Source organism: Boleophthalmus pectinirostris, unplaced genomic scaffold (genome assembly GCF_026225935.1).
Source record: "Boleophthalmus pectinirostris isolate CB_2022bp ecotype Guang Dong unplaced genomic scaffold, ASM2622593v1 HiC_scaffold_22, whole genome shotgun sequence".
Lineage (NCBI taxonomy): Eukaryota > Metazoa > Chordata > Actinopteri > Gobiiformes > Gobiidae > Boleophthalmus > Boleophthalmus pectinirostris.
The window spans coordinates 3,651,190-3,674,383 of NW_026571190.1; the positions used below are offsets into that span (position 1 = coordinate 3,651,190).

General features: G+C 41.4%; 1 protein-coding gene across 1 annotated transcript in view; it reads left to right on the plus strand.

The window, feature by feature from the left end:
• LOC110165650 (beta-1,3-N-acetylglucosaminyltransferase lunatic fringe-like) overlaps window positions 1-16,977 on the plus strand; it is a 33,789-nt gene extending 16,812 nt beyond the window's left edge. Inside the window, exons 2-8 of the mRNA XM_055158684.1 lie at window positions 8,056-8,104; window positions 8,322-8,424; window positions 8,758-8,914; window positions 11,070-11,152; window positions 12,719-12,878; window positions 13,389-13,474; window positions 16,174-16,977. Coding sequence (XP_055014659.1) covers window positions 8,056-8,104; window positions 8,322-8,424; window positions 8,758-8,914; window positions 11,070-11,152; window positions 12,719-12,878; window positions 13,389-13,474; window positions 16,174-16,234 — 699 coding nt within the window. The 3' untranslated portion in view covers window positions 16,235-16,977. The remainder of the gene's footprint in view (window positions 1-8,055; window positions 8,105-8,321; window positions 8,425-8,757; window positions 8,915-11,069; window positions 11,153-12,718; window positions 12,879-13,388; window positions 13,475-16,173) is intronic.
• Window positions 16,978-23,194: the final 6,217 nt, after the last annotated feature.

Here is a 23,194-nt window from a genome sequence, read left to right on the forward strand (position 1 = left end):
GTATGATTAATACTGGAGCAAAAACACTGCAGTGTAGGTTTGTTTAAAGTATTGAAAATCAGATACTAATCAATGCTAAAGCTACCATATTTTTTGCACTTAAAATCCTTTAATTTTCTCAAAAATCGACAGTGCACCTTATAGGGATGGGCATTCGATGAAATTTTCTTAATCGATCATCGGAAGAATTAACGATCGATTATCGATTAATAATTAACGTTTTTATATTGAAATGATCATCATTATTATTACTATTTGCACTAATCTGCATAAATAAATTCAACTTTACGACAAATAAACCATAACCACTCTAGAGCCACATCAGCCCGTTTTAGATTACAATGTGTTTAATTCAGTTTTGCGCAGCTCTCACAGAAACGAAACTTAAAACCGCATCGCCAATTTGCATAAACTAAGCGAAGATAAAACTACAGCTCTTGTGTCACTAATGCGGTTCAACTTCTGTCGGATTAAAATACATGACTCAGTGGAATACAGGTTAGTGTGACCATATTTGCGTTTGTCAAAACCAGGACAGCGTACGGGGGGAGGGAGGTGGGGCCTCAACATCGATATCACGCGACTCTCACCTGGTAAAACTTTTTGTCACTGGACACCGAAACATATGTGCTGCTTTGTACACTGTGCACATGGTCTCACACTTGTCCCGAACGCAACGGAAAGCGTGGAATTTCTTGTACAAGTCATCGTTGCACATCGTTCGCATTTAGACTTCAGTACTTTGCAGACTGACCGACTGTTTGTGTCTTGCTCCTTCTGAGTGCAGAGAGAGACACATGTACTGACCCCTGTTTGGTCACGCTACACACCGCAACCTACATTTGGATGGTCGATTATAATGAACATAATCGATGAAATTCTTAATGCTCAATTATCAATTAATCAAGTAATCATGCCCATCCCTAGCGCCTTATAATCCGGTGCACTTTATGTATTAATTCTGGTTGTGCTTACTGACCTCGAACCTATTTCATGTGGTACAAAGATCTGTCAAAATGTTTTAGTACGACTTTTGTAAACTATGAAGCCACACCGTTTGATGGATTGTCAGAGCCTCACTAAGTAAAGGGGAAAGTATAGTTCTGCGTCGGCATTTATGACATCAATGAAATGCTACAGAGAATATATGTCATTCATATCTGTCTGTCTGTGCGTATGACCTGCAGATTTATAATTTCTGAAAAGTTTGACATGAACCATCTCCAACGCGTTACACACACAGAACAGACTCACCATCAGGAGAACATCCTGTCACAGAAAGAACACTCATATTCCACTGAGTCGTGTTCTTTAGTCCGACAGAAGCTGAACCGCATCAGCGCACAAGAAGCGACCTGTTTTTTTCAGCTCTTATAGTTTATGCAAATGAGTCATGTGGTTTTACGTTTTGTTTGTGTAAAACATAAACAAATGTGCACAAAGCTGCATTAAACACATTATTACTCAATGTATATTTGAGTGCTCCTCGTAGGATCCACCCACATTCACATTCATAATTCACCAAGACATGGAGGCAACGCCGGGCGGATTACGTCATGATCTGCCAACGGATCGTGGACGCCTGGGCTAAGGATCAGTCTCAAGTGTCGTCTGTTTGTTTCACTTAATACACCTTATAATCTGGTGAACCTTATGTATTGACAATAGATGAGAGAATTCAACATTATTGATATTGCGCCTTATAATCCGGTGTGCTTTATAGTCCGAAAAATACTGTAATATCGAAACTAGATACTCATTAAAGCAGGTATACTATACTTTTTTTTTCAATACCAGTACTTTAATGATAGCTCATTTTCGATACCAGTTCCTGAACGGTTGGCTCTTTTTTTTTTTTGGTGCCTGTATTTTTTGAATGTAAATGAATAACTTTTCAGTCCTTCTATTACTTTAAAAGTGTTAATTCATATTTTAAAACAGAGCAGGTTACTATACAATGTTCAGTTCTAACTCCAAACAAACACAAAACAAATGGACCAGAGCTGAAGTCATGCGCTTAAGTTTCACTTCAGTTTTGTTTTTTGTTTAAAGCACTTGATATCAAAGGCAGCGTACGGGACACACTTTTTTGATAAATAATTTAACGCTTTTTTTGTGCAATTACCTGGACAGAAGAGGAGGATTATGGAGAACTTTATACAGTCTTGGTTGGATCCATCTTTGCACTCACACGCTCCACACTGGATACACTTACTACCCCACATTTATTTGTGAATTACTGGGGCCAATGAGGAGGAGGACTGTGGATTGTGGCAGAGTTTTGGTTTATAGTGTTTGGCTGCATCTTAACACAGACACATGCTCCACACTGGATATAACCACACTTATTTGGCAATTACACTTTTACCAGGACCATTAGTTTGGTCCATATTATCTGTTTGGCTTCAACTTAACGTGCACACTACAGACTGTGACTGTGGATTTATTATTACGCACTTCGACTTTGACAAGAACCGCTTAGAGAAGAGAAGACTTGTGCAGCAGCGCGGTTCTAAACAGGACAATATCTGGAGACTCAGGAAGAAGAATGGTTGGAATCAGAGAAGATCCTTCAACAACTAGCTCCATGTTGTCACATTCTTGCAAAATAAACACACTGCACTATATTCTATAAATAAAATGCTACACAATTAAAAATTTTACCATTGCACATAAAGTACAACCTTCACCTAGAGTTGTCAGCTTCAGTTGTATGTGCTTTTTGTGTTTTACCAAGATTACGAACTATGAAGTACTAGAAGTGGTAGTGATGATAGACTGATAAGTGTCTTAAGCTGCGTTCACTCTGCAGCCTGAAGTGAACCAAATCCGATTTTTTTTGGCCCCTATGTGACCTGTATCTGATCTTTTAATGACAGTCTGAACCACACAGTTTCAATTTTTTCAAATGTGACCCAGGACACTTGGATATGTGCTCCTGAAACTGATACATATCAGATCTATTGACATGTGACTTCAGTGTGAACAGCCAAAGTGCATTCATCCAACCTACACGTTATCAACAAGCCACAAACGTCACTATTCTGCGCTGAAGTAGGCAAAAATTGTTAATGAACTCCGTGTCACTGAAGTGAAGCACATCACCACTCACCACTCTTGGCTACGTCTCCACATCCACACGTTCCTTTCAACGGACGTCGCTGCCACTGTCCCACAAAACACCACGACCAAAAACCTCGTCCTTCTCCTTCTCAATCTCCTCCTTAAAACAAGTAAGTTGTTCATGTTCTGGCTCCGGTACGAGAGGAACTTTAAAATCTCCAGGTGCTCAATGCTGCGTCCATGTTTGGACAACTTCTGTAAACACAGAGACGCTCACTGCGGTTGATGTCATCGTGTCTCCAGTGCACATGAGGGACACTTTTGGGCCATTTAATGTTCACACTGGAGTCACATACAAGTCACATTTAATTGTAAATGTGAACGACCTCACAAAAACATCGGATTTCACAAAAAAAATCTGAATTGAGCGTTAAGCCCTGCAGTCTGAACGTAGCCTAAGAGGCTCAAACCATGGTTCTGTGTGGAGTTTGCATGTTTTCTCTTGGGCTGGCCCCGTCTTTCTCAAACCCAGGAGAATTCCAGGGGTCATGAAGACCTCTCAACAAAGAGGCTAAAGATAAATAACTCAGAAAATATAAACTGAGATTTGAATTGTCTGCCTTATATTGGGTATTTGATGTTTTTAAGGTAAATTAACTTTTAAAAATATATAAAATACATAAATGCCGCCAAGTGCAGTGGCAACGTAACTTGATTTACAATTCCCCACATGGGCGCATGAGAACTTGCAAAAGCAGTGAGTTAAATGGTATTTTAAAAAAAGACAATGACCAGACTCCAGGGACAGGAAGAGAAAAGAAGACTGTATCACAAAGATTTTTTATTGGTTTCATGGAAGCACTGGACAAAATCAAGATTGAGTGCATCTTTTGTGGTGAGAAACTGGCAAATCAAAGTATGAAACCCAGTGAGCTCAAGCCACTGCAGAACACTAAGCCCCCAGAGACAATGAGGAAACCATGGGAGTATTCTTTTCACAAAAAAGCACTGACTGCAGAATATAAGGAAAAGTTTGCCAGGGCTGGAAGTGACCCAAAGCAAGCCAGTACTGCTTTGTTTTTGTGCTCTCTCCTCATAGCAAAGACTAAAAAAAAACACACAACATCATATTAAAATGGCAGAAATAATGTGTGGAGCTCAGGTGTCTTATAAATTAAAACTGTGCTATTGTCAGACTACACCATGAGAGACAGGACTGACAGAATGCAGCAAATGTTAAAACTGTCTACGAGAACAGTAGTTGTACAATCCCAGTACTTACTGAACCTTTTTGATCGGTTACTAGTTGGAGCAGAGTTTCAGTACCCAGCCCTAGAATACACTCATGGACACTATGCAACCTGCCAGGACGACTGAGGAATTACACACATATAAGACCACATGGGAATAGAAAAGAAAGTACTATTTAATGTTGAAAATCACATTGTATTTTCTAAAGAGTATTTCTATCATCACTGTGAGATTGGAATAGGTCTTGATTCTGTTCTTTGGTATCAAAATGGAGTTTGAAGTTTAGTAGAGTGACAGACTAGTGCAGTGTCACTCAGGTGTTTTTCAGTTTAAATAAGAGAAACCAGTTGTACTGCAGTTCAGATAAAGTGTTTTACAGTTGTATGGGGCATGTGCATGCTCCCTGGTTGTCAGTGTTGGGGAGTAACAGATTACATGTACCGGAGTTACGTAATCAGAGTACAAATTATGAGTAACTGTATTCAGTTACAGTTACTGTTTCAGTGAGTGTTAATTGGATTACAGTTACTTTGTTGAAATAAATGGATTACACGGCGGTATTTTCCTGTTTTCACATTTTGGGCTAAACCAGGACTAAAACCAGAACTAAAACCAGGACTAAACCAGGACTAAACTAGGACTAAAACCAGGACTAAAACCAGACTAAAACCAGGACTAAACCAGGACTAAACCAGAACTAAAACTAGAACTAAAACCAGGACTAAACTAGAACTAAAACCGGGACTAAAACCAGGACTAAAACCAGGACTAAAACCAGGACTAAACCAGGACTAAAACCAGGACTAAAACCAGGACTAAACCAGGACTAAACTAGAACTAAACTAGGACTAAAACCAGGTCTAAACTAGGACTAAACTAACACAATATGACACTAACAGTAGGTGGACATAATTGTGATTTCATATAAAAATAATTTCTCTATCAATAATATTTTTTATGTGGTCAAGTATGAGTCATTTTCAGGATGTGGTTGTTACATTCATGTAGTTTTAAAAAACATGACGATATATATATTTTTAATTTATTTATTAAATGACAAATGGTAATATACAAAACAAGTGAAAAATGACAATATCAAGTAATCCAAAGTATTCAGATTACGTTACTCACTTTAAGTAATTTAATGGATTACGTTACAAACTACATTTTGGGGTATGTAATCTGTAATCTGTAGGGGAATACATTTTAAAAGTCACCTTCCCAACATTGTTGGTTGTGCAACTGTGTGTGCACAAGTATACAGGAAAAACAAGGAAACGTGCCAGTTAACCAAGCAAAATGTTTTTGCTGGGTTAAAAGGACAACTAAACACCAAAACCTGATTATCTGTGTAAATGGGTCTAAAAGGGACGGCAGTAGAGCGTAGGGGTGTGCAAAAATATTGAAATATCGATATATCGTATAATTTAATGTGATGATACAGTATTGATATTGGGCACTGCTGTATCGATATATCGGCAAGAGTATTTTTTGGTATTTTACTCAATTATTTTGTTACAGCGTTACAGTTTTGTTGCTTATTTAGTGGAATGAAACTCGTTTATGAGACACATTTGGCATTTTCACTGTTCTGATGAATAAAATGTTTGTGTTTCATATGAACTTTGTGTAGTTTAACAAAAACTTTTAGTATCACAGCTATGATTTAGCCATTATTTTTTATTGAACCGTATCGAATCAATTTGAAATATATCGTATCGAATCGAAAATGCACTGTATCGAGATATGTATAGTATCATGACCTATGTATCGACGTATGTATCGTATTGGCAACTTCTTAATGATACCCAGCCCTGGTAGAGCGTTTGTCCGCTGATCTGAAGGTTGGTGGTTCGAATCCCGCTCTCGAGATCAGCATCATTGGTTGAGCCTCAGATCCATTGACCCACAGGTCGGCTGGTGTGATTTCAGCTCCCACAGATGAATGCTGTCTTTGTGTCCTTGGGCAAGACACTTAACCCACCTTGCCCCAGTATCTGCGTAGACTGATGTGAATGTGTGTGGGTGTGGGTGTGGGTGAGTGGTTCCTTGTTTACAACAAGACTTTGATTGTATTGAAGGTGGAAAAGCGCTGTATATAAATGTGACCATTTACCATTTTAAAAATAGAAGTGTATCTCTATCTCTGGCCTTATTTTATTTTAATATTTTAGTTAATATTTGTCAAAAAATGGGTTTAAAGTCATGTCTGTAACGGTCTCTTTAAGATCAACTACGGCCATGACATTTGAATTTCCGGGTTGGACTAACGGCCGCCAGTGAGCAAGGTTATTACGGGATGAGCGCAGACACTGGCGTCTACAGGCGGGTCGTGAGGAGCCCCTCTCAGCCCCACCCCTACCTGGCACCACCGGGCACCGCCATGTCCCGCCGTGTCTGGAGAAAAGGGAAACGGCGTGATCTGAGCACAAATGTTCGTTCTGTTTTCAAAGTCTGGAGCATACCTGTCCACGCCATGTTGGATTATTATGGCTGTCAATCAGCTGTCAATCATCGCTCCAGAGCCCGCCCCACACCGACACTCCGATTTTGCTTAGGGGCAGAGTAAAGCTGTTTAATGGCTCTTTAAGATGTCTTGAGTGTGTAACAGAATGACTTGGGTGAAGGTGAATGGTCTTTAAAAACACAGAGGAGCACCCTGGATTACCACTAGATGAGAAAAAGTGATTGTGAAGTTTTGTCAAGTCATTTTAGGGATAATATTGGACTTTCAGTATTTTTACTTTTACTCAGTGGACTTCCCCCTCTAATGAGCGGCTGTGTGCTGGTGAGGCGTGCCCTGTAGCACAGCCGTCTGACAGTGCCATCATTAAACTCAGAGTCACCAGACCCTCATGTGCTTTTCTGACCAGTTTAGACACTGCCAAAATGATTCAAACTGTTAAAAATATCCACCAAATGTGACTGAGACTCACTTTGCCAAAGTGAGTGTACTGGAGCGAGAGTACTGCTGACAGTTGTTGACTTGTAATGTGATACACTGTGATGGTCCATGATATTATTTTGAGACCTTTGACGATACAATACTATGATATTTCAGTTATTGTAGACAAATAGACAAATGTCATGTTTGGGTCTTTACTAATGGCAACACCAGACTGATCTGTGTGTGACTGTGAGCTGAGTTCTACACATGATCAGTCTGAACGGCTCTCACTGAATCTACTGAGGCATCACAAATGATTATTCTGTAGAATGTAATTGGAGTTGGGGTTTTTTAAGTCTTATTTGAAACGTATTCATTTAAATATCAATTTTATAAACAGAAACAATACTTGCATTTTAATGTATTCTAAATAATAATATAATAATAATAATTTAATTTATTCTTTCTTTTTTGTTTTTCTCTTGTTTTTCCTCTTTCTCCTTTTCTCTTTTGCTCTTTCTTTTTCTTTCACTTTCTCTTTTTATCCTTTCTTTCATTATCATTTTCTTTTTTGCGCTTTTTCTTTTTCACATTGCCTCATTTTTTTCTTCTTTCTTTCTTTTTTCTCTTATTTTTTCTCCCTCTTTTTCTTTTTCCTCTTTCTTTTCTTTGTCTCTTTTGCTTTTTCTCTCTCCCTCTCCTTTCATTTTCTCATTTCTTGCTCTTTTTTCCTCTTTCTTTTTCTCTTTTTTCACTTTTCTTTCTCTCTTAATCTCTTTTTAATCTCTCACTCTCTTTCGCTCTCTCCCTCCCTCCCCCTCTCTCTCCCTGTTTCCCTTTCTCTGTGTCGTCAGTCATTTGTGTTCACAGACACAGAGGATCCTCGGCTGCAGCAGAGGCTCGGTGAGTCCAGCTCCTCTGCGACACTCAAAAGTTTTACACAATCGTCAAGTGGTGCTAAAACGATAAAATAATAGCAGAAATATTATCAGCACTAGAATCTACGCATAGGCCATGAACACATCAGATCATTTCTTCATCTTTTCTATCACTTGTCCTCTCCTCCGTGCTCATGACAGTACTTGTGTTGTGTTCTGAACTTCTTGTGTGTGTTTCCTAGGTGACCATCTGATCCACACCCACTGCTCCGGCGCGCACACTCGCCAGGCGCTGTCCTGTAAGATGTCCCACGAGTACGACGCCTTCCTCCGCTCAGGCAGGAAGTACGGCCCCGCCCCTTCACGCGTGACTCCTCCCCCCCATCCAGTGTCTCTGTACCAGCTCTCCACCTCTGTCTACTTTCTGTGACTCTCTCCTTTCTCTTTCCACTTTCCTCCACCCTTTCTCTTCTTTTTCTCTTTCTCTGTCACCCTGCTTCTTCCTCTTTCGAGCTCTCCTATTTCTCACACTCTCAGGATCTCCTCTCTCTCTCTTCATCTCCTCTCTGTCTCCCTCTTCTGTCTCTCCATCTTTCCTCTCTTTCTGTCTCGTCCTCCGTGTGTGGTGTTGTCTCTCTCTCTCTCTCGTGACGTCCTCTTGTGTGCTGTGTATTTCAGATGGCTATGTCACGTCGATGATGATAACTATGTGAACATGTCTGCTCTGCTGAAGCTGTTGTCTCAGTTCCGTCACACTCAGGACGTGTACCTGGGGCGCCCCAGCACTGGGACCCCTCTGCAGGCCTCACTCAGCACACGGGGGGCTGCTCCAAAGGTCGGACCACTACAGTACACCTGTTATCAATATAATGTCTAGTTAAATAGAGCTTTTATTTTTTATTTGTATTGTGTAGCACTTTGGAATCGGTTCTGTTTATGAAACGTGCTGTAGAAATAAAGTGGAGTGGATTACCGTATTTTCTGCATTATAGGGCGCACTCAAAAGCCTTTAATTTCATCAAAAACAACTGCGCGCCTTATATATGAATTTATTGGGGTGTCTTAGTACGACTTTAGTAAACTACAAAGCCACACCACTTGCAGCATTATGGCTCCCGTAGTCAGGATCATCAGGAGTAATACTGATGATGATGATTCCTTTTAATATCAAAATGCACCTGTCAAGAGACAAGCTCACAACGCCCACTTTAAACTCAAGGTTATTATAAAGTGAAAGTGTGAGCTGCGTGGGAGCAGTGGATGAGAGAAGGAGAACACACATTCACCAAGACAGAGAGACAGCACCGAGCCACTTACGCCACAATCTGCCAATGGATCCTGGAGGCCTGGGTTAAGGATCAGTATCAACTGTGGTTCGACCAGAATCATCATTGAACTGCCAGGGAACAGTAACCACACTGACTCGGATAATGACAGAGGGATGTGGACATGCTGGACGCCGGAATCACCCAACTGTTTGAACTATTATGACTTATTGTGAATACTCTAACAATTTAGCGTTTCACACAGTATTTTTTTTTACGCATTACAGCTGAACAAAATTGAGAGTTGGCTGACTTATCTAACTGTTGTGTGTCATTTCATTCGCCTTATAGTCCAGTGTGGTTTATATGTGAAAAAAGTTTGAAAATAGACCATTCAATGACAGCGCGCCTTATAATCCAGAGTGCCTGTAGTGTGGGAAATACGGTATACTGTATAGTTTAAAATTTTCTCTGAACTTTGAGGAAGACCCTGAGTGTCTCGTCCATCCAATGTTGAAGTGCTTTAAACATGTCTGTTCCTACAGTTTTAAAAAAAAAGTACTACAATCACAACCATAGACTGTATATAAATGGACATAGCTAACACACTAACCGCCGCTTTCCAAATAGGAAGTTCACATGTGGCTCTTCTGGCTCCTTCTGACCATGGCTCCCTTTGACTTACATTGAAATATTGTGACCCCGCGCAGTCTTAAAATGTTCGTATTAACTCGCTCTACATGATCCTGGTGATTTTTTTTCACTATTTCGTCAGATAATTCATATTCCTAATATACAGCTTGGCTCCAAATTCGCAGCTGTAACTGCTCCCATCACGAGTTTCATTTGAGTGGAGCCAAACACTGTGAGTGACGTTACACTCACTTAGTCCATTGTTTTATACAGTCTATAATCACAAGTGAACCTGTGTCTCCAGAGTCTTAACCTGCAGACAGAAACACATCCAAGTTTGTCACATTCTCATCAGAAAGAACAAAAATGTGTCTGTTTGCTGCAGGTGTTCCAGTCAGTGGGAGCAGGTAGAGGGTGCTCTTGGAAAAAGGATCAAAACTCAAACACAACAGGACTCCAGGCGCTCCAAAGAAGTAAAGATGATGAAGACCAGTTCAAGGTCAAAACATGTTGGCTTTGGCCATTTAAATAAAGGCCTTTTACTATGTTTTTCCTCGTGCTCTTTTTACTTCTTTGGAGTGCCTGGAGTCCTGTTGTGTTTGAATTGTTCCATTCTCAGTTTATGAACAGACCTCATGTAAAAGCTCAGAACCTTCAGAATTCCCTCCCTGAGCTGCAGAGGCTGCACTAGCACTGACTCATGATGAGCTGCAGGTGTAGTGACCATTTAGGTCAGAGAGAGTATTTTTATTTATTTATTTTTTTTTAAATCAACAGGATTTCAGCATTGAAACTGGCAGCCCAGATGAGAGATTGGTGTGAGGCTCATTCTGCTTTCTGATTGCAGAATTGTCTTGTGAAGTAAAACAATGCTCAGTGTTTTTGTCGTGTAGAATAAATCAGCATTGTTATAAGTAAAAAAAAAAAATCTTTGAACATGTTTACCTCATCTGAGCTCTATGTTTATGAAATCTGAAACAGAAATTGTGCATACCCTCCCTTTTTAAAGAGAAGCTACTAGAATTCTTGATGTTTCTGTAAATGGTTAATTGTACATAACCATAGTGTGTGTGTGTGTGTGTGTTTTGTCAGGAGGTGAGGTTCTGGTTCGCCACAGGAGGAGCAGGGTTCTGTCTGAGTCGCAGTCTGGCCCTCAGGATGCAGCCCTGGACCAGGTACTGTGCACGTTGTCATGGTAACAGTCATGTGAGAGACAGTAGGGACACCACCTTTATTCATCTCAACTGAGTTCCCAAGTTTTCATATTCACAACTTGGGAACGCGCTTGTGTATTAGGTCTGTGTCCCCCTTGTAGTGTTGTCATGATACTAAAATTTCAAGATCAAAATGTCGATACTAAGCAACTCGATACTCATTATGATGCAATGCAATTCCACAATGATCATAAAAAATCATGATTTAAACTATAGAAGGTGATTTTCAACTTTCCATCTGTAGTCCCTGAGTCTTGTCTGTGCAGCTAACTGACTTTAAAAGCTTTGATTCTGATTAAAACTTCAGTCTGTCCTCTGTTGACATTTTTCTCTGTTGTTTTCTATATATTTGCACTATTTTAAAGGGCCCATCTCATGCAAAATAATGCTTTTCACATTGTATCTTCTGCACATAAACAAGCACAATTTGGGTTTTGGAACATCCATTACACAATAGTTCTGAAATCTTACTGATTTCTTGGAGACAGTCACAGACCAGGAACTATGAAAGTCCGACTATTGCTCCTCCCCCCACCCGTCCTGAGAAAGCACAGGCTCCGCCCTCCAAACGTGACGTAGGCGACGAGTGAGCCGCCCTTCCTCCGCCCATCTCAGGGAGGGAGGGGGAGACAGGCGTGCACCCTGATAGTGGTAGGAATAAACTTTTATTCATCATGGAGATACAGCGCGTTCAGCCGCATGTGTTGGACATGTGTCGGCATCAGCTGAACATTACTGATTGGTAAAGTATTAATAAACACTAGTAGATCAACTTATTATATCATGTTCACTGCAGTGGAGAACAATGAGCTTATGCTGTCGCTTTTGTTTAGGTGTTCATGTGGGAATTGTCAGACGATGTGGGGTGGAGGTGGTGGAGTGTGGGGAGGGGGGCAGGTGCGAAGCGCTTTCTGCTACGTCAAATGCGTCATAGGTGTATCTGCCGCGTCATCGTTGTAGCAGCTTTAGTTGTCACGTGGGAGGTTGGCAGAAATACACTGCAATTTGTTAAAAAAAAAGCTGAATCAATCTAAAAAACACTTCGGCGACATATACAAGACATCACTCTCAGAAGGTAGAAAACTGAAAAATTGATTTTGCATGAGATGGGCTCTTTAAAGATGCCTCATGTAACTTTTCTGTAGGAGGGTCTGCCACCTGTTGGATTCTATGGAGATGTTATTGCTTTGTCTGGAAAGTTCCACAGTTGCCCGTCTCCATGTAGACAAGCTGATGGTGGTGACAGGCCAAGTTACCGGTCAGATCTGTGGAGAGGCGGCCCACCTCACAGCAATAATTGATGTTTTCTAAGCTGTTTTTGAGCAATAAAAACACTCACAAGTTAGTGTAGAATATTCCAGGCAAAGTAATAGTATCTCATGTACAGTGGACCAATACACACAGATCGTTTAATGGGTCTCGATGTTAATGCTGCGGAAAGAGGAGTTTTAAAGCCAGCTCTTCTGTCCCTGTGTGTGTGTGTATATGTGTGTGTGTGTGTGTGTGTGTGTGTATGTGTGTGTGCAGTGGCGGTGCGTTCATGAACACCTCGGACATGATCAGACTGCCTGATGACTGCACTGTGGGCTTCATCGTGGAGGGTCTTCTGGGGGTGGCTCTGACCCACTCCCCTCTGTTCCACTCTCACCTGGAGAACCTGAGCACCGTCACAGACCTGCGCTCTCAGGTACCTGCAGTCCCAGGGCAGCAGTGATCAGTCAAACTTCTTATAGCCAGAGTTAAACCTGTGTTTTAGACTTTTACAAACATGTTCTGAAAGGCATGAGACTCTTTCAGTCCTCCCCAAATGTTCAGTCTGAAAACCTACATTTGTTCTTGGAAATAAGGAACTAAGGAACAAGTTAAATTGAAATACCTACTCCTCCTGGAAAACACTGTTCCACCTTGTGATGTCATGTGATAACAGAGGAAGTGCTCCACTGTGTTTTTAAACGTCATACACCTTCAACAGAACCTGTTGATTTCAGTCCTGGAATTGTCAGTCTCTACTAAAGGTAAACGTAAAGGAACTGTTCACTTGAAAACTACCACTTCATGACATCACAAACGTGTGAATGAAACAGAACATAACTAAGTAGATGTTTCTTCAAAACAGTTAAGTCTGATACCTTTGTTGGTGTAGAACAGTTCTGTATGAAACAGATGCAGTGTAAAGTCTGTGTGTTGTTCTGTGCAGGTGACTCTGAGCTACAGCCTTGTGGAGAACACCAGGAACACTGTGCACATCACAGGAGGCTTCTCCACACAGCAGGACCCCACCAGGTACTGCTCCTCCAACTCTGCAAACACCACACCACGAACCTTCTCATTCAGTCATATTTAAAGTTTATGTCCAGTTTTAGTTGTGCTCTTTTTTATTTCTGGAACAGGAGCCCATGTTCCACATCTCATGTTCTTATAAGACTAAATCAGATGCTCACAGCTGGAGCTCAGTCATATATTCATATTTTAAATATCTCAGTATCATTTTGCACAAGATATACATTTGTCCATTCTGTAAATATTGTGCTGTGAAAATAGAGTTGCTCTCCTCTCTGAGCACAGAGCTACAGTGTGCTCATGTCTGTCTGCTCCCTCTGCTCTGAGACTCTGAGTCTGGACTAAAGCTGTCCACTGTCCACTGGGACACACAGCAACATCTATCCAGGATTTATCTGAGGTGTTAGTTTGCTCATGTTTGAGTTTTCACACACAGCATCTGTTGCAGAGCTCTATTAGCCTCTTTCAACCTTTTTTTTTTCTCTGTAATACTACAGATAGCTTCATGTTAGTCAGTGTTTATTACAAAATGCACTCAAACTGTCCCAGACCTACTCCACACTGTGTCTCCACAGGTATGTGGGCTGTAGTCTCTCTTATAAAAGTTTGCTGAGGAGAGGTTGCTAACATGTGGATACTTTGTGTGTAGTTTCATTTTCCACCTGGTTAAAATAAATCCTGTCTCAGAAATGCACAAGCACTACATACACAACAGGAGAAAACATGTGTACTCCACAGTTCAACTGAAAAGTTACAAAGTTACTAAGAGAAATGATTAACAGGAGTTAGACCAGTGAGACTTGTTTCCTGCAGGAGGTCAATTCAGATGAGTTAGTCCAGCTGTAATGGGCTGTAACCGCGGGCAACAGTAGTTTTGTGTAATACTATTATTATCTGTTGGATTTTGAAACAGAAACGGGCAAAATAAGTCTGACATTTACATTTTAACATTTAAACCATCAGCCTCTAGGGAAAGTGTGATGTGTTTCTCATCAAATCATATGCAGATATAGACTGAATATGGTGATATAGAAAATGATATTGAGGTTTCCATTTATGTCCTTATGGCTGAGCCGGTCTCATTGCTGTACAAAACCCTGATACTACAGTAGTGTGTTTCTGTGACCTGTTTACAGTCCCAGTGTGGAACTGCACTTGTGTGTGATTCTAAATTACACAGAGTTGTGTATTTTATTGTTTCTGTGAATAGTGGGAAGATTGGATCAGTTCATTGTGCTGTGATAAGAGCCTATAGAGACATGGCCTAAACAAAAAGCCATTGAGCTGCGAGGACAATGCACCTGACGCCTGCACCACTTTTATTCTGGGCTGTGTTACTGTGGGGGAGGAGTGTGTGGCTGAGTTTTCTGTAAGAACACAGAGCAGAGCAGTGGAGTAAGGCTTTTCCGGGGTTTGTCCTGTCACATGTGAACAGGACACTCCACTGGACTCCTTCCAGCTATTCACACCACTTCCTCTCTCCCTGTTTCTCTTTCTTTTCCTCTCCCTCTCTTTCTCCCTGTCTGTCTCTGTCTCCCTCCTCCTTTCTTCTATCCATCCACACTCCTCTCTCTTCTCCCTCGCTTATTTCTGTTCTGTGTAAAAGTCAGAGTGCACAGAACTCAACCTGGTCTCATGTAAATCTTCCACATGAGCCCATCAAATCTCATCATCACCCCCACACTCTCTCCTCCTCTGCATCTCTCATCCCTCTCTTATTTTCTCGTCCATCCTCGCTCTCACCCCTCTCCTCCTCCTTTTGCCCCCTTTCAATTTTGCTCTCTCCTCACCTCACTTCTCTCCTTCTCTTTTCTCTCGTTTATCTCTACTCCCGCTCTTTTTTCTCTCCTCTTTTTACTCACTCGCACCTGCTTTTTTCTCCACTTTCTCTTCTCCCTTCTTTTTCTCTCCTCTCTCTCTCCTCTCTCAACTCTCCTTACCTTTCCCTCCCCTCTCTCTTCTCTCGTCCTCCCTCTCTCCTCTCACGCCTCTCTCCTTACCTCTCTCCCTTCATCTCTTTTCTCTCCTCTCTCCTTTTTCTTCATCTCTCCTCTCTCCCTCCCTCTTTTCTCTCCTCTCTCCTTTTTCTTCATCTCTCCTCTCTCCCTCCCTCTTTTCTCTCCTCTCTCCTCTTTTTCTTCCTCTTTTCTCTCCTCTCTCTCCTTACCTCTCTCACTTCTCTCCCTTCTTCTCTTTTCTCTCTTCTCTCTCTCTCCTCTCACACCTCCCCCTCTTCTCTCTCTCGTCTCTCTCTCATCCCTCGTCTCTCTTCTCTCGTCTCTCTTCTCTTCTCACAGTCTCTCTCTCTTCTCTTCTCTCGTCTCTCTCTCTCGTCTCTCTCTCTCATCTCTCTCTCTCTCTCGTCTCTCTCTCTCTCTCTCTCTCTCTCTCTCTCTCTCTCTCTCTCTGTCTCTCTCTGTCTCTCTCTCTCTCTCTCTCTCTCTCGTCTCTCTTCTCTCTCTCTCTCTCGTCTCTCTCTCTCTCTCTCGTCTCTCTCTCTCTCTCTCGTCTCTCTTCTCTCTCTCGTCTCTCTCTCTCTCTCTCGTCTCTCTTCTCTCTCTCTCGTCTCTCTTCTCTCTCTCTCTCGTCTCTCTTCTCTCTCTCTCTCTCTCTCTCATCTCTCTCTCTCTCTCTCTCATCTCTCTTCTCTCTCTCGTCTCTCTTCTCTCTCGTCTCTGACTCATCTGTGTCTGTGTGTCCAGGTTGCGGTCTGTGCACTGCCTGTTGTACCCGGACACTCCCTGGTGTCCCCGTCCAACCTGAGGAGCGACAGAGGGAGGGATGAAGAGGAGGAGTGCACTGGAGCGTCTGAAGGGGGCAGTCACGTCCACTTCATTTTTTTTATTTGGATCAAAACGCTATGGTTCAGTGTTTGGTCTCAGACAGCCTGTTCAGAGCCGAGCAGGAGAGAGAAGAGTGTGACGTCCAACCACCACCACGAGAAGAAGGACACAGAAGGACACAGAAGGACACAGAAGGACACAGAAGGACACAGAAGGACACAGAAGGACACAGAAGGACACAGAAGGACACAGAAGGACACAGAAGGAGAGTGAGGCCGGAGCTCTCGTGGCTCAGAGAGAGAGAGGCTTTAAAGGTTGTATGGAGGATTTTTAGTTTTTAGTTTCAAAATGTCAATGAAAGTTTAAAATACCATTACAGAGAGGCAGCAGCCTTGTAATTATGATGACCAAAAAAAAAAGAATGAAAATCTATCAACTGTGGACGTGTTGAGGCCAGATAAACATCAGCCAATAGAGACTACCTCATTTTCTATTGGCTGTTGGGTTGTCAATCAAACTCCCTACGTTTCTAGTGTAACTGACTCACCGGCGCGCAGGGATTATGTGGTTTATGCAGCGGTTTTTAGTAGGGGTGTGCAAAAATATCGGAATATCGATATATCGTATCATTTAATGTGATGATACAGTATCAATATTGTGGGCTATTGTATCGATATATCACCAAGAGTATTTTTACGTGTGTTTTACTAAATTATTCTGTTACAGTGCTACAGTTTTGTTGCTTGTGGACAGGTTTTGACATTTTGACACTATTTTGAGGATTTAAATGTTTGTGTTTCATATGAACTTTGGACAGAAAGTGGTTTAACAAACACTTTTAGTATCACAGCCACGATTTAGCCTTTATTTTTTATTGAACTGTATCGAATCGATTTGAAATAGATCATATCGAATCGAAAGTGCACTGTATCGAGATTTGTATCATATCGTGGCCTGTGTATCGAGGTATGTGTCGTATCGGCAACTTCTTAATGATACCCAGCCCTGGTTTTTAGAGGCTTTTTCAAACTGTCGCTTCCTCGCAGTTTCGCACAAAGTTTGTCGCGATGGCGGACGAGAATCCACGACCAGTTCGCCGCAAAAGAAAGTCAGTTTTTGAGGTCGCTGAAAGAAGAAGAGAAGGGGAAAAGGAGCAAAGCCAAACTGAGGTGATTCTTGGAGATTCCTTCCAGCAATTGTGCAAATGATGCAGACGAAGGGTCTAAAAACTGACATGTCGGTTGCTAAATTACTTCTAGACTGGTCACTTCAACAGTAAGTCTGAACATGCACCGGCTATAAACAAGCGTGATTTCTAGAGTAAAGAGGCTGGAGGAGGTGTTTCTACTTGTGGAGCTGTGGAGGAGGAAGGTGATGTCACGTTTGCACAACATTTGAAAAAGAACTGTCGCTGTATTTCTTTTCCCTTAAAAAAAAATCCTCTGTACAACCTTTAAGATGCACAGTATGAAGTGACTTTGGCTCTGCTGACGGACAGGTCTGAGCTGCAAACTGCTGAGCTATTTTTTTTAATTTCTATTCTATTCAGCCTCTACAAAAAACAAATGAGAAGGATTTCAGTGTTGATTTCATGAGCGTAAACAAAACTTACAGACTTTTAATCTGTAACATGTAACACAAAAAAACAAACACATTTCTTCCTCCAAAGCCTGAACTCTTCTCCAAACCACATCGTTTTCCTGACAGAGGACTGACCGTGAACGTCTCCACTCAGAAACCTCAACCACATCACTGACCGAGAGGCATGACTGACACATCTTTGGACTAATTGCTCAGCTCTGTAGGTCAGGCGTTCCCAACTTTCCAGACCACGACTTCCAAAGTTAAGGAGCTGACGACCCGTGACTCAGCTGCAACCCCCCACACATGCTCTGGATGGGCACGATTAGTCGATTAATTGATAATTGATCATTAAGAATTTCATCCATTACGTTCATTTTTAATTGACAAACTGAATGTAGGTTGCTGTGTGAAGTGTAGTGTGACCAAAGATCAATTTTTTCCCCCGGACATGTCTATTTTTCATGTCCTGTTCTGGCCGTCTGTTTTTTGTTTTTTGTTTTTATAAAGTGATGCAAATGTCCGGGTTTTCATGACCTTTCATTGGGCCATTAAACTGAGCGTCTCTTGTAGCTCTCTGTAACTCAGAAGGAGCGAGCAAACACAAACAGTCGGTCAGTCTGCAACATGCCGAAGCACAAATGCGCATTTAACGATGACTTGTACAAGAAATTCCACGCTTTCCGTCCCGGTCGAGACAGTTGTGTGGCCATGTGCACAGTGTACAAAGCAGCACATATGTTTCAGTGCACAGTGGTGGTGACAGGGATTTCAAAGCACCAGGACACCGAAAAACATGAAAATGTTTTGTCAGGTGAGTCGCTCAATGTCGATGATGAGTCCCCACCTCCCTCCCCCCGTACGGTGTCCTGGTTTTGACAAACGCAGATATGGTCACACTAACCTGTATTCCACTCGGTCATGTCCTTTAGTCCGACAGAAATTGAATCACATCAGCGCACAAGAGCCGTTTTTTTCTTCGCTTAGTTTATGCAAATTAGACATGCAAGTTTAGTTTAAGTTTGGTTTCTGTGAGACTTGCACAAATCTGCATTAAACACATTCTAATGTGGCTCTAGAGTCGTTACAGTTTATATGTTGTAAAGTTGAATTTATTTATGCAGATTAGTCGTGCAGATAGTAATAATAATCATGATAATTTTAATATAAAAATGTTAATGATTAATCGATAATCGATCGTAAATTCTCTCGACGATTAAGAAATTTTTATCGAATGCCCATCCCTAACACATACACTCCCTCTCTTTACCAGTAACACAGTACTGAAAGCTGGGTATAGAGGCTTTGCACCGTCACGTGTCCCCATGGCAATGGTACCTACGCCTGCCATGACACCGGGCAACACTATGTCATTGACTTCAGTGGCATCGGAGAAACATGGGCAGGTTTTGTTGTGTATTTGGTTGTTCTAGACGCTCTGAAAGGGATAAAACGATTCGTTTCTTCACTGTTCCTCTGGAAATGACTCATCAGGAGCTTAAACAAGGGAATTATCAAAAAAAAGACGGGAATTATGTCTAGAGAACATAAACCGCCAAGAGATTTCCTATGGTCCCATCAAGACACACTCACGTCACTTTCATCAAGGTATTTGCTATTTAAATTGGTTTCATAGTTTATTTAATGAGAGAAGCAATTTACTGAACTAAAATATAAAAAGAAAACATTTGCAGTGTGAGTGGCAGTAGAAACTGGATCTTCCAGCACATATAAACATGTCACTCGTCGTAGGACCCATGTTTTCTTTATTGTCTTGTTTATCCACAACTATGTCTTCTAGAATGAATCTGCTTTTTGTGAGTGGATCTTTCTAACATTCGTGAGGATCTTTTCATGGGCCGATTCTTTCGAGGTTCGACTCGTGCACCATGTTGATCACAGGAGCCCAGTGTGGGTTCGTTGAATCATAAACTAGTGCGGGTTTTCCTGGATAAATTAATGACATTTGAGTTCAGTAAATGTGCTTCTTTCAATAAATAAGCTATGAAACCATCTAAATAGCAAATACCTTGATGAAACTTCGGGTGTCTTGATGGTACAGTAGGAAATCTCTTCGTGGTTTATTTTTACTAGCCGTAATCCGCATCTTTTTTCGATAATTCCCTTGTTTGAGCTCCTGATGAATCATTTCCAGAGGAGTAGTGAAGAAACGATTCGTTTTATCCTTTTCAGAGCGTCTAGAACAACCAAATACACAACAAAACCTGTCCATGTTTCTCTGATGCTGCTGAAGTCAGTGACATAGTGTGCCTGGTGTCATGGCGGCGTAGGTACCGTTGCTATAGGGACACGTGACGGTGCAAAGCCTCTATTTCAGTTTAAAGACCTACTACACTTTGGTGCACACTTTGATCAGTCTCAGCTCTTCATGAATCTGGAGCTAGACCCGTACCGAGTTAGTAATGTAGTTAAGTACCTTGGGTGTGTATGTTCCGTGTGGCAGAGTAAGTGCGCATGATAGAGCGTCATGTGTTCACACGGGGCTGGGAACTAAACAGCAGCACAGGTGAATAATAAATCTAAATCCTTGGACACGTGGAAGTCCATCAGTCCTGGTGAAAGTGCAATTCCCAAATAAATGTGGATTCTCCAGAGTGGAGCGTGTGTGTGTGTGCGTCAAGATCCAAACAAGTCTTTTGTAAAGTTCGCCAAAATCCTCCTCCTCTTCCCAGGAAACTGTGCAATAAAAGTGTAAAGTAATCAAAACAAAAAGCACGTGTACCGCCCCGCTGTCTTAGATATAAAGTGTTTTTATGGGGAAAGTAAAACTCACCTGTGCATATCATTTGTTTTCATTTGTGTTTAGTTCTAACTGGACAGAGGTGGTATAGTCACATAGGCTTGTAAATGTTTTAAAACAGGAATTCACATTGTTATGGAAGAGTGTGACCCGTCAGATCCTCGAGCGGAAAATCTGGGCTCAGACTCAGCCAATTTATTTTCAGTAATCATCCCTCGTTTACTCACATTATTATTACAGTGGTATTTTTAACCAAAGTGTTTTTTTTAAGTATTTATATAACCTATTTAAAAAAAAAAAAAATCTGAAATCATCTTCCCTCACAGGTGATGTGTTTGTGGGTCATGTTGCCTTCAGTGGTCAGTCCCTGCTCTCTGTCCTCTGTCTTCTGTCTTCTGACCTGCACTTTTGCCCATGATTGTTGAAAAAAGGACTTTATCTGTTTGTCAGTATTTCCTTGGTGCTACAGAAGGTGGCGCTGTTGCAGGGTTTGATCATGTTTTGTTTTGTGGAGCTGAGCGTTCCAAAGAGACACATTCCCAGTGGCGTGCTGGAGAGGACTGACCCATGTTGGGTTGTGTGAGCTTCTGTCACTGTGATCATACTGAAAATATCATCTTTTAATCGTAAATCATGTGTTTTTTGTTAGCTTTTTTTGTAAATCTGATGTTTTTTCTGAGTGTACCATAATGCTGAAGCTGCTCGTGAAGCAGAGTGCTGTCTCCAGTATCTGGACCTGAATAAAATCATGTTTGACCGTGGTTGTTCTCTCTATTACAGGCTCTTCAGTGTGACCAGACTGAGGGGGTGCTGCCATCTGCTGGCTCTATGTGGCATTACATTCAATTGATCAAATTCCAAGTTCTGACGTTTTAATATGAAATCTAAAATTTATTTGCACCATTCTCAGACCAGACTGAAAGAGCTAAAAGTTCCTGTGGTGATGGTCTCCAGATATGACACACCTCAGAGATTCCTTTGTTTAAATAAAACATTAAAGAGTCTGTACACTAGTAACATAAGCATTCAATGATTCTGGTGGGACTACATTTAAAATCCTCTAAATCAGGGGTGTCCAACCTTTTCTCATCAAGGGCCACATCTCTAAACACAGATGAAGCAGAGGGCTGATCGAGGGCCGTAGACTGATGCTCAATACAGTGAATAATTGAAATCTGTGCATGTTTAACATGTTAGAATGAGCCATCAGTCTTTATTCATGCTGAGATCCTTAAAATCACACTAAATGTTAAATATTAGCTCGATCGAGGTCAATTTTCAAAAAAAAAAAAATGCATTAAAAGGTTAATTTTTTATTTAATTTAATTTGGACCAATTCTCCTGGAAGACTGAGTGCCAAGAAAAACTTGTCTGAGGGCCGCATTTGTAGTTGGACATGCCTGCTCTAAATCAAAACTACATAACTTGCTGTGAAACTAAAGTCCACTTCACCTGCCCGTGACTGATTCAGAATGTGACTGTCAGAAGCTAAAGCTGTGGCTCTGTGGAAGTTTGACAGTTTTTGAAGGAAATCTCCAAACTATTGATCCACAAATGTTTAACTTTGTGGAGCTAATCCCAAATAAATATTGACAAACTTGTTTTATGTAATTCAAGTAGTTCAAGTACCTTCTACACACTGCATTCAGGTCTTCGGTTGGAGAAGGGCACCAGTTTTTGAAGCTACTGTGAAAACATGACTTCAATTTTGTGTCTTTTTTGTTTTTGTTGTTAGTTTGGATGGGCCTAGTAATTCTGGAGATATGAACCATAAACCAGGCCAACAAATCTGCAGTGTTAAAGAGCAAATCTCACCATGGCCTTGTGACCTATCCAGCTCTGTTCTGAACGACCAAACTGCAGGAAATTCACGTGGAGAACATGCATTTTCCTTTTTTCTGTATATCTATATATCTATAAGAAAAAGACAATATATTCCTCTGTTGGTGGGTAACAAATTGGTGAAAAATAGGGACAACTAAGAGATTTCTTGTATAAAACTGGGAGGTATGGTGCCAAAATAGTCCAAAAATAAGAAAAGAAAAAAATCTACAATTTTCTTCATTACTTGTCTCCAAAACCAAAATGAAAAATGGATAACAATTGTTTCAGTTTTCAATTTTGTGTTTAAATGAAAAATTGAAAAAAAAAAAAGACTAAGAACCGTTTCCCGTTTCAGTGACTTAAACTGTGATGCCGGACATTCGCTCTGCATACGGACTAAACCAGGACTAAACCAGGACTAAACCAGGACTAAACCAGGACTAAACCGGTCTCAGTCCCAGTCTTGGTCCTAGTCTAGTCCCGGTCTCAGTCTCAGTCTGGTCCTGATCTCAGTCCCAAACTTGGTCCTACTCTTGTCCCGGTCTGGTCCAGGTCTCAGTCCTGGTCTTAGTCCCAGTCTAGTCCCGGTCTCAGTCCCAGTCTTGGTCCTAGTCTAGTCCCAGTCTGGTCCCAGTCTCAGTCCTGGTCTCAGTCCCAATCTTGGTCCTAGTCTAGTCCCGGTCTCAGTCCCGGTCTCAGTCCCAAACTTGGTCCTAGTCTTGTCCCGGTTTGGTCCAGGTCTCAGTACTGGTCTCAGTCCCAGTACTGGTCCTA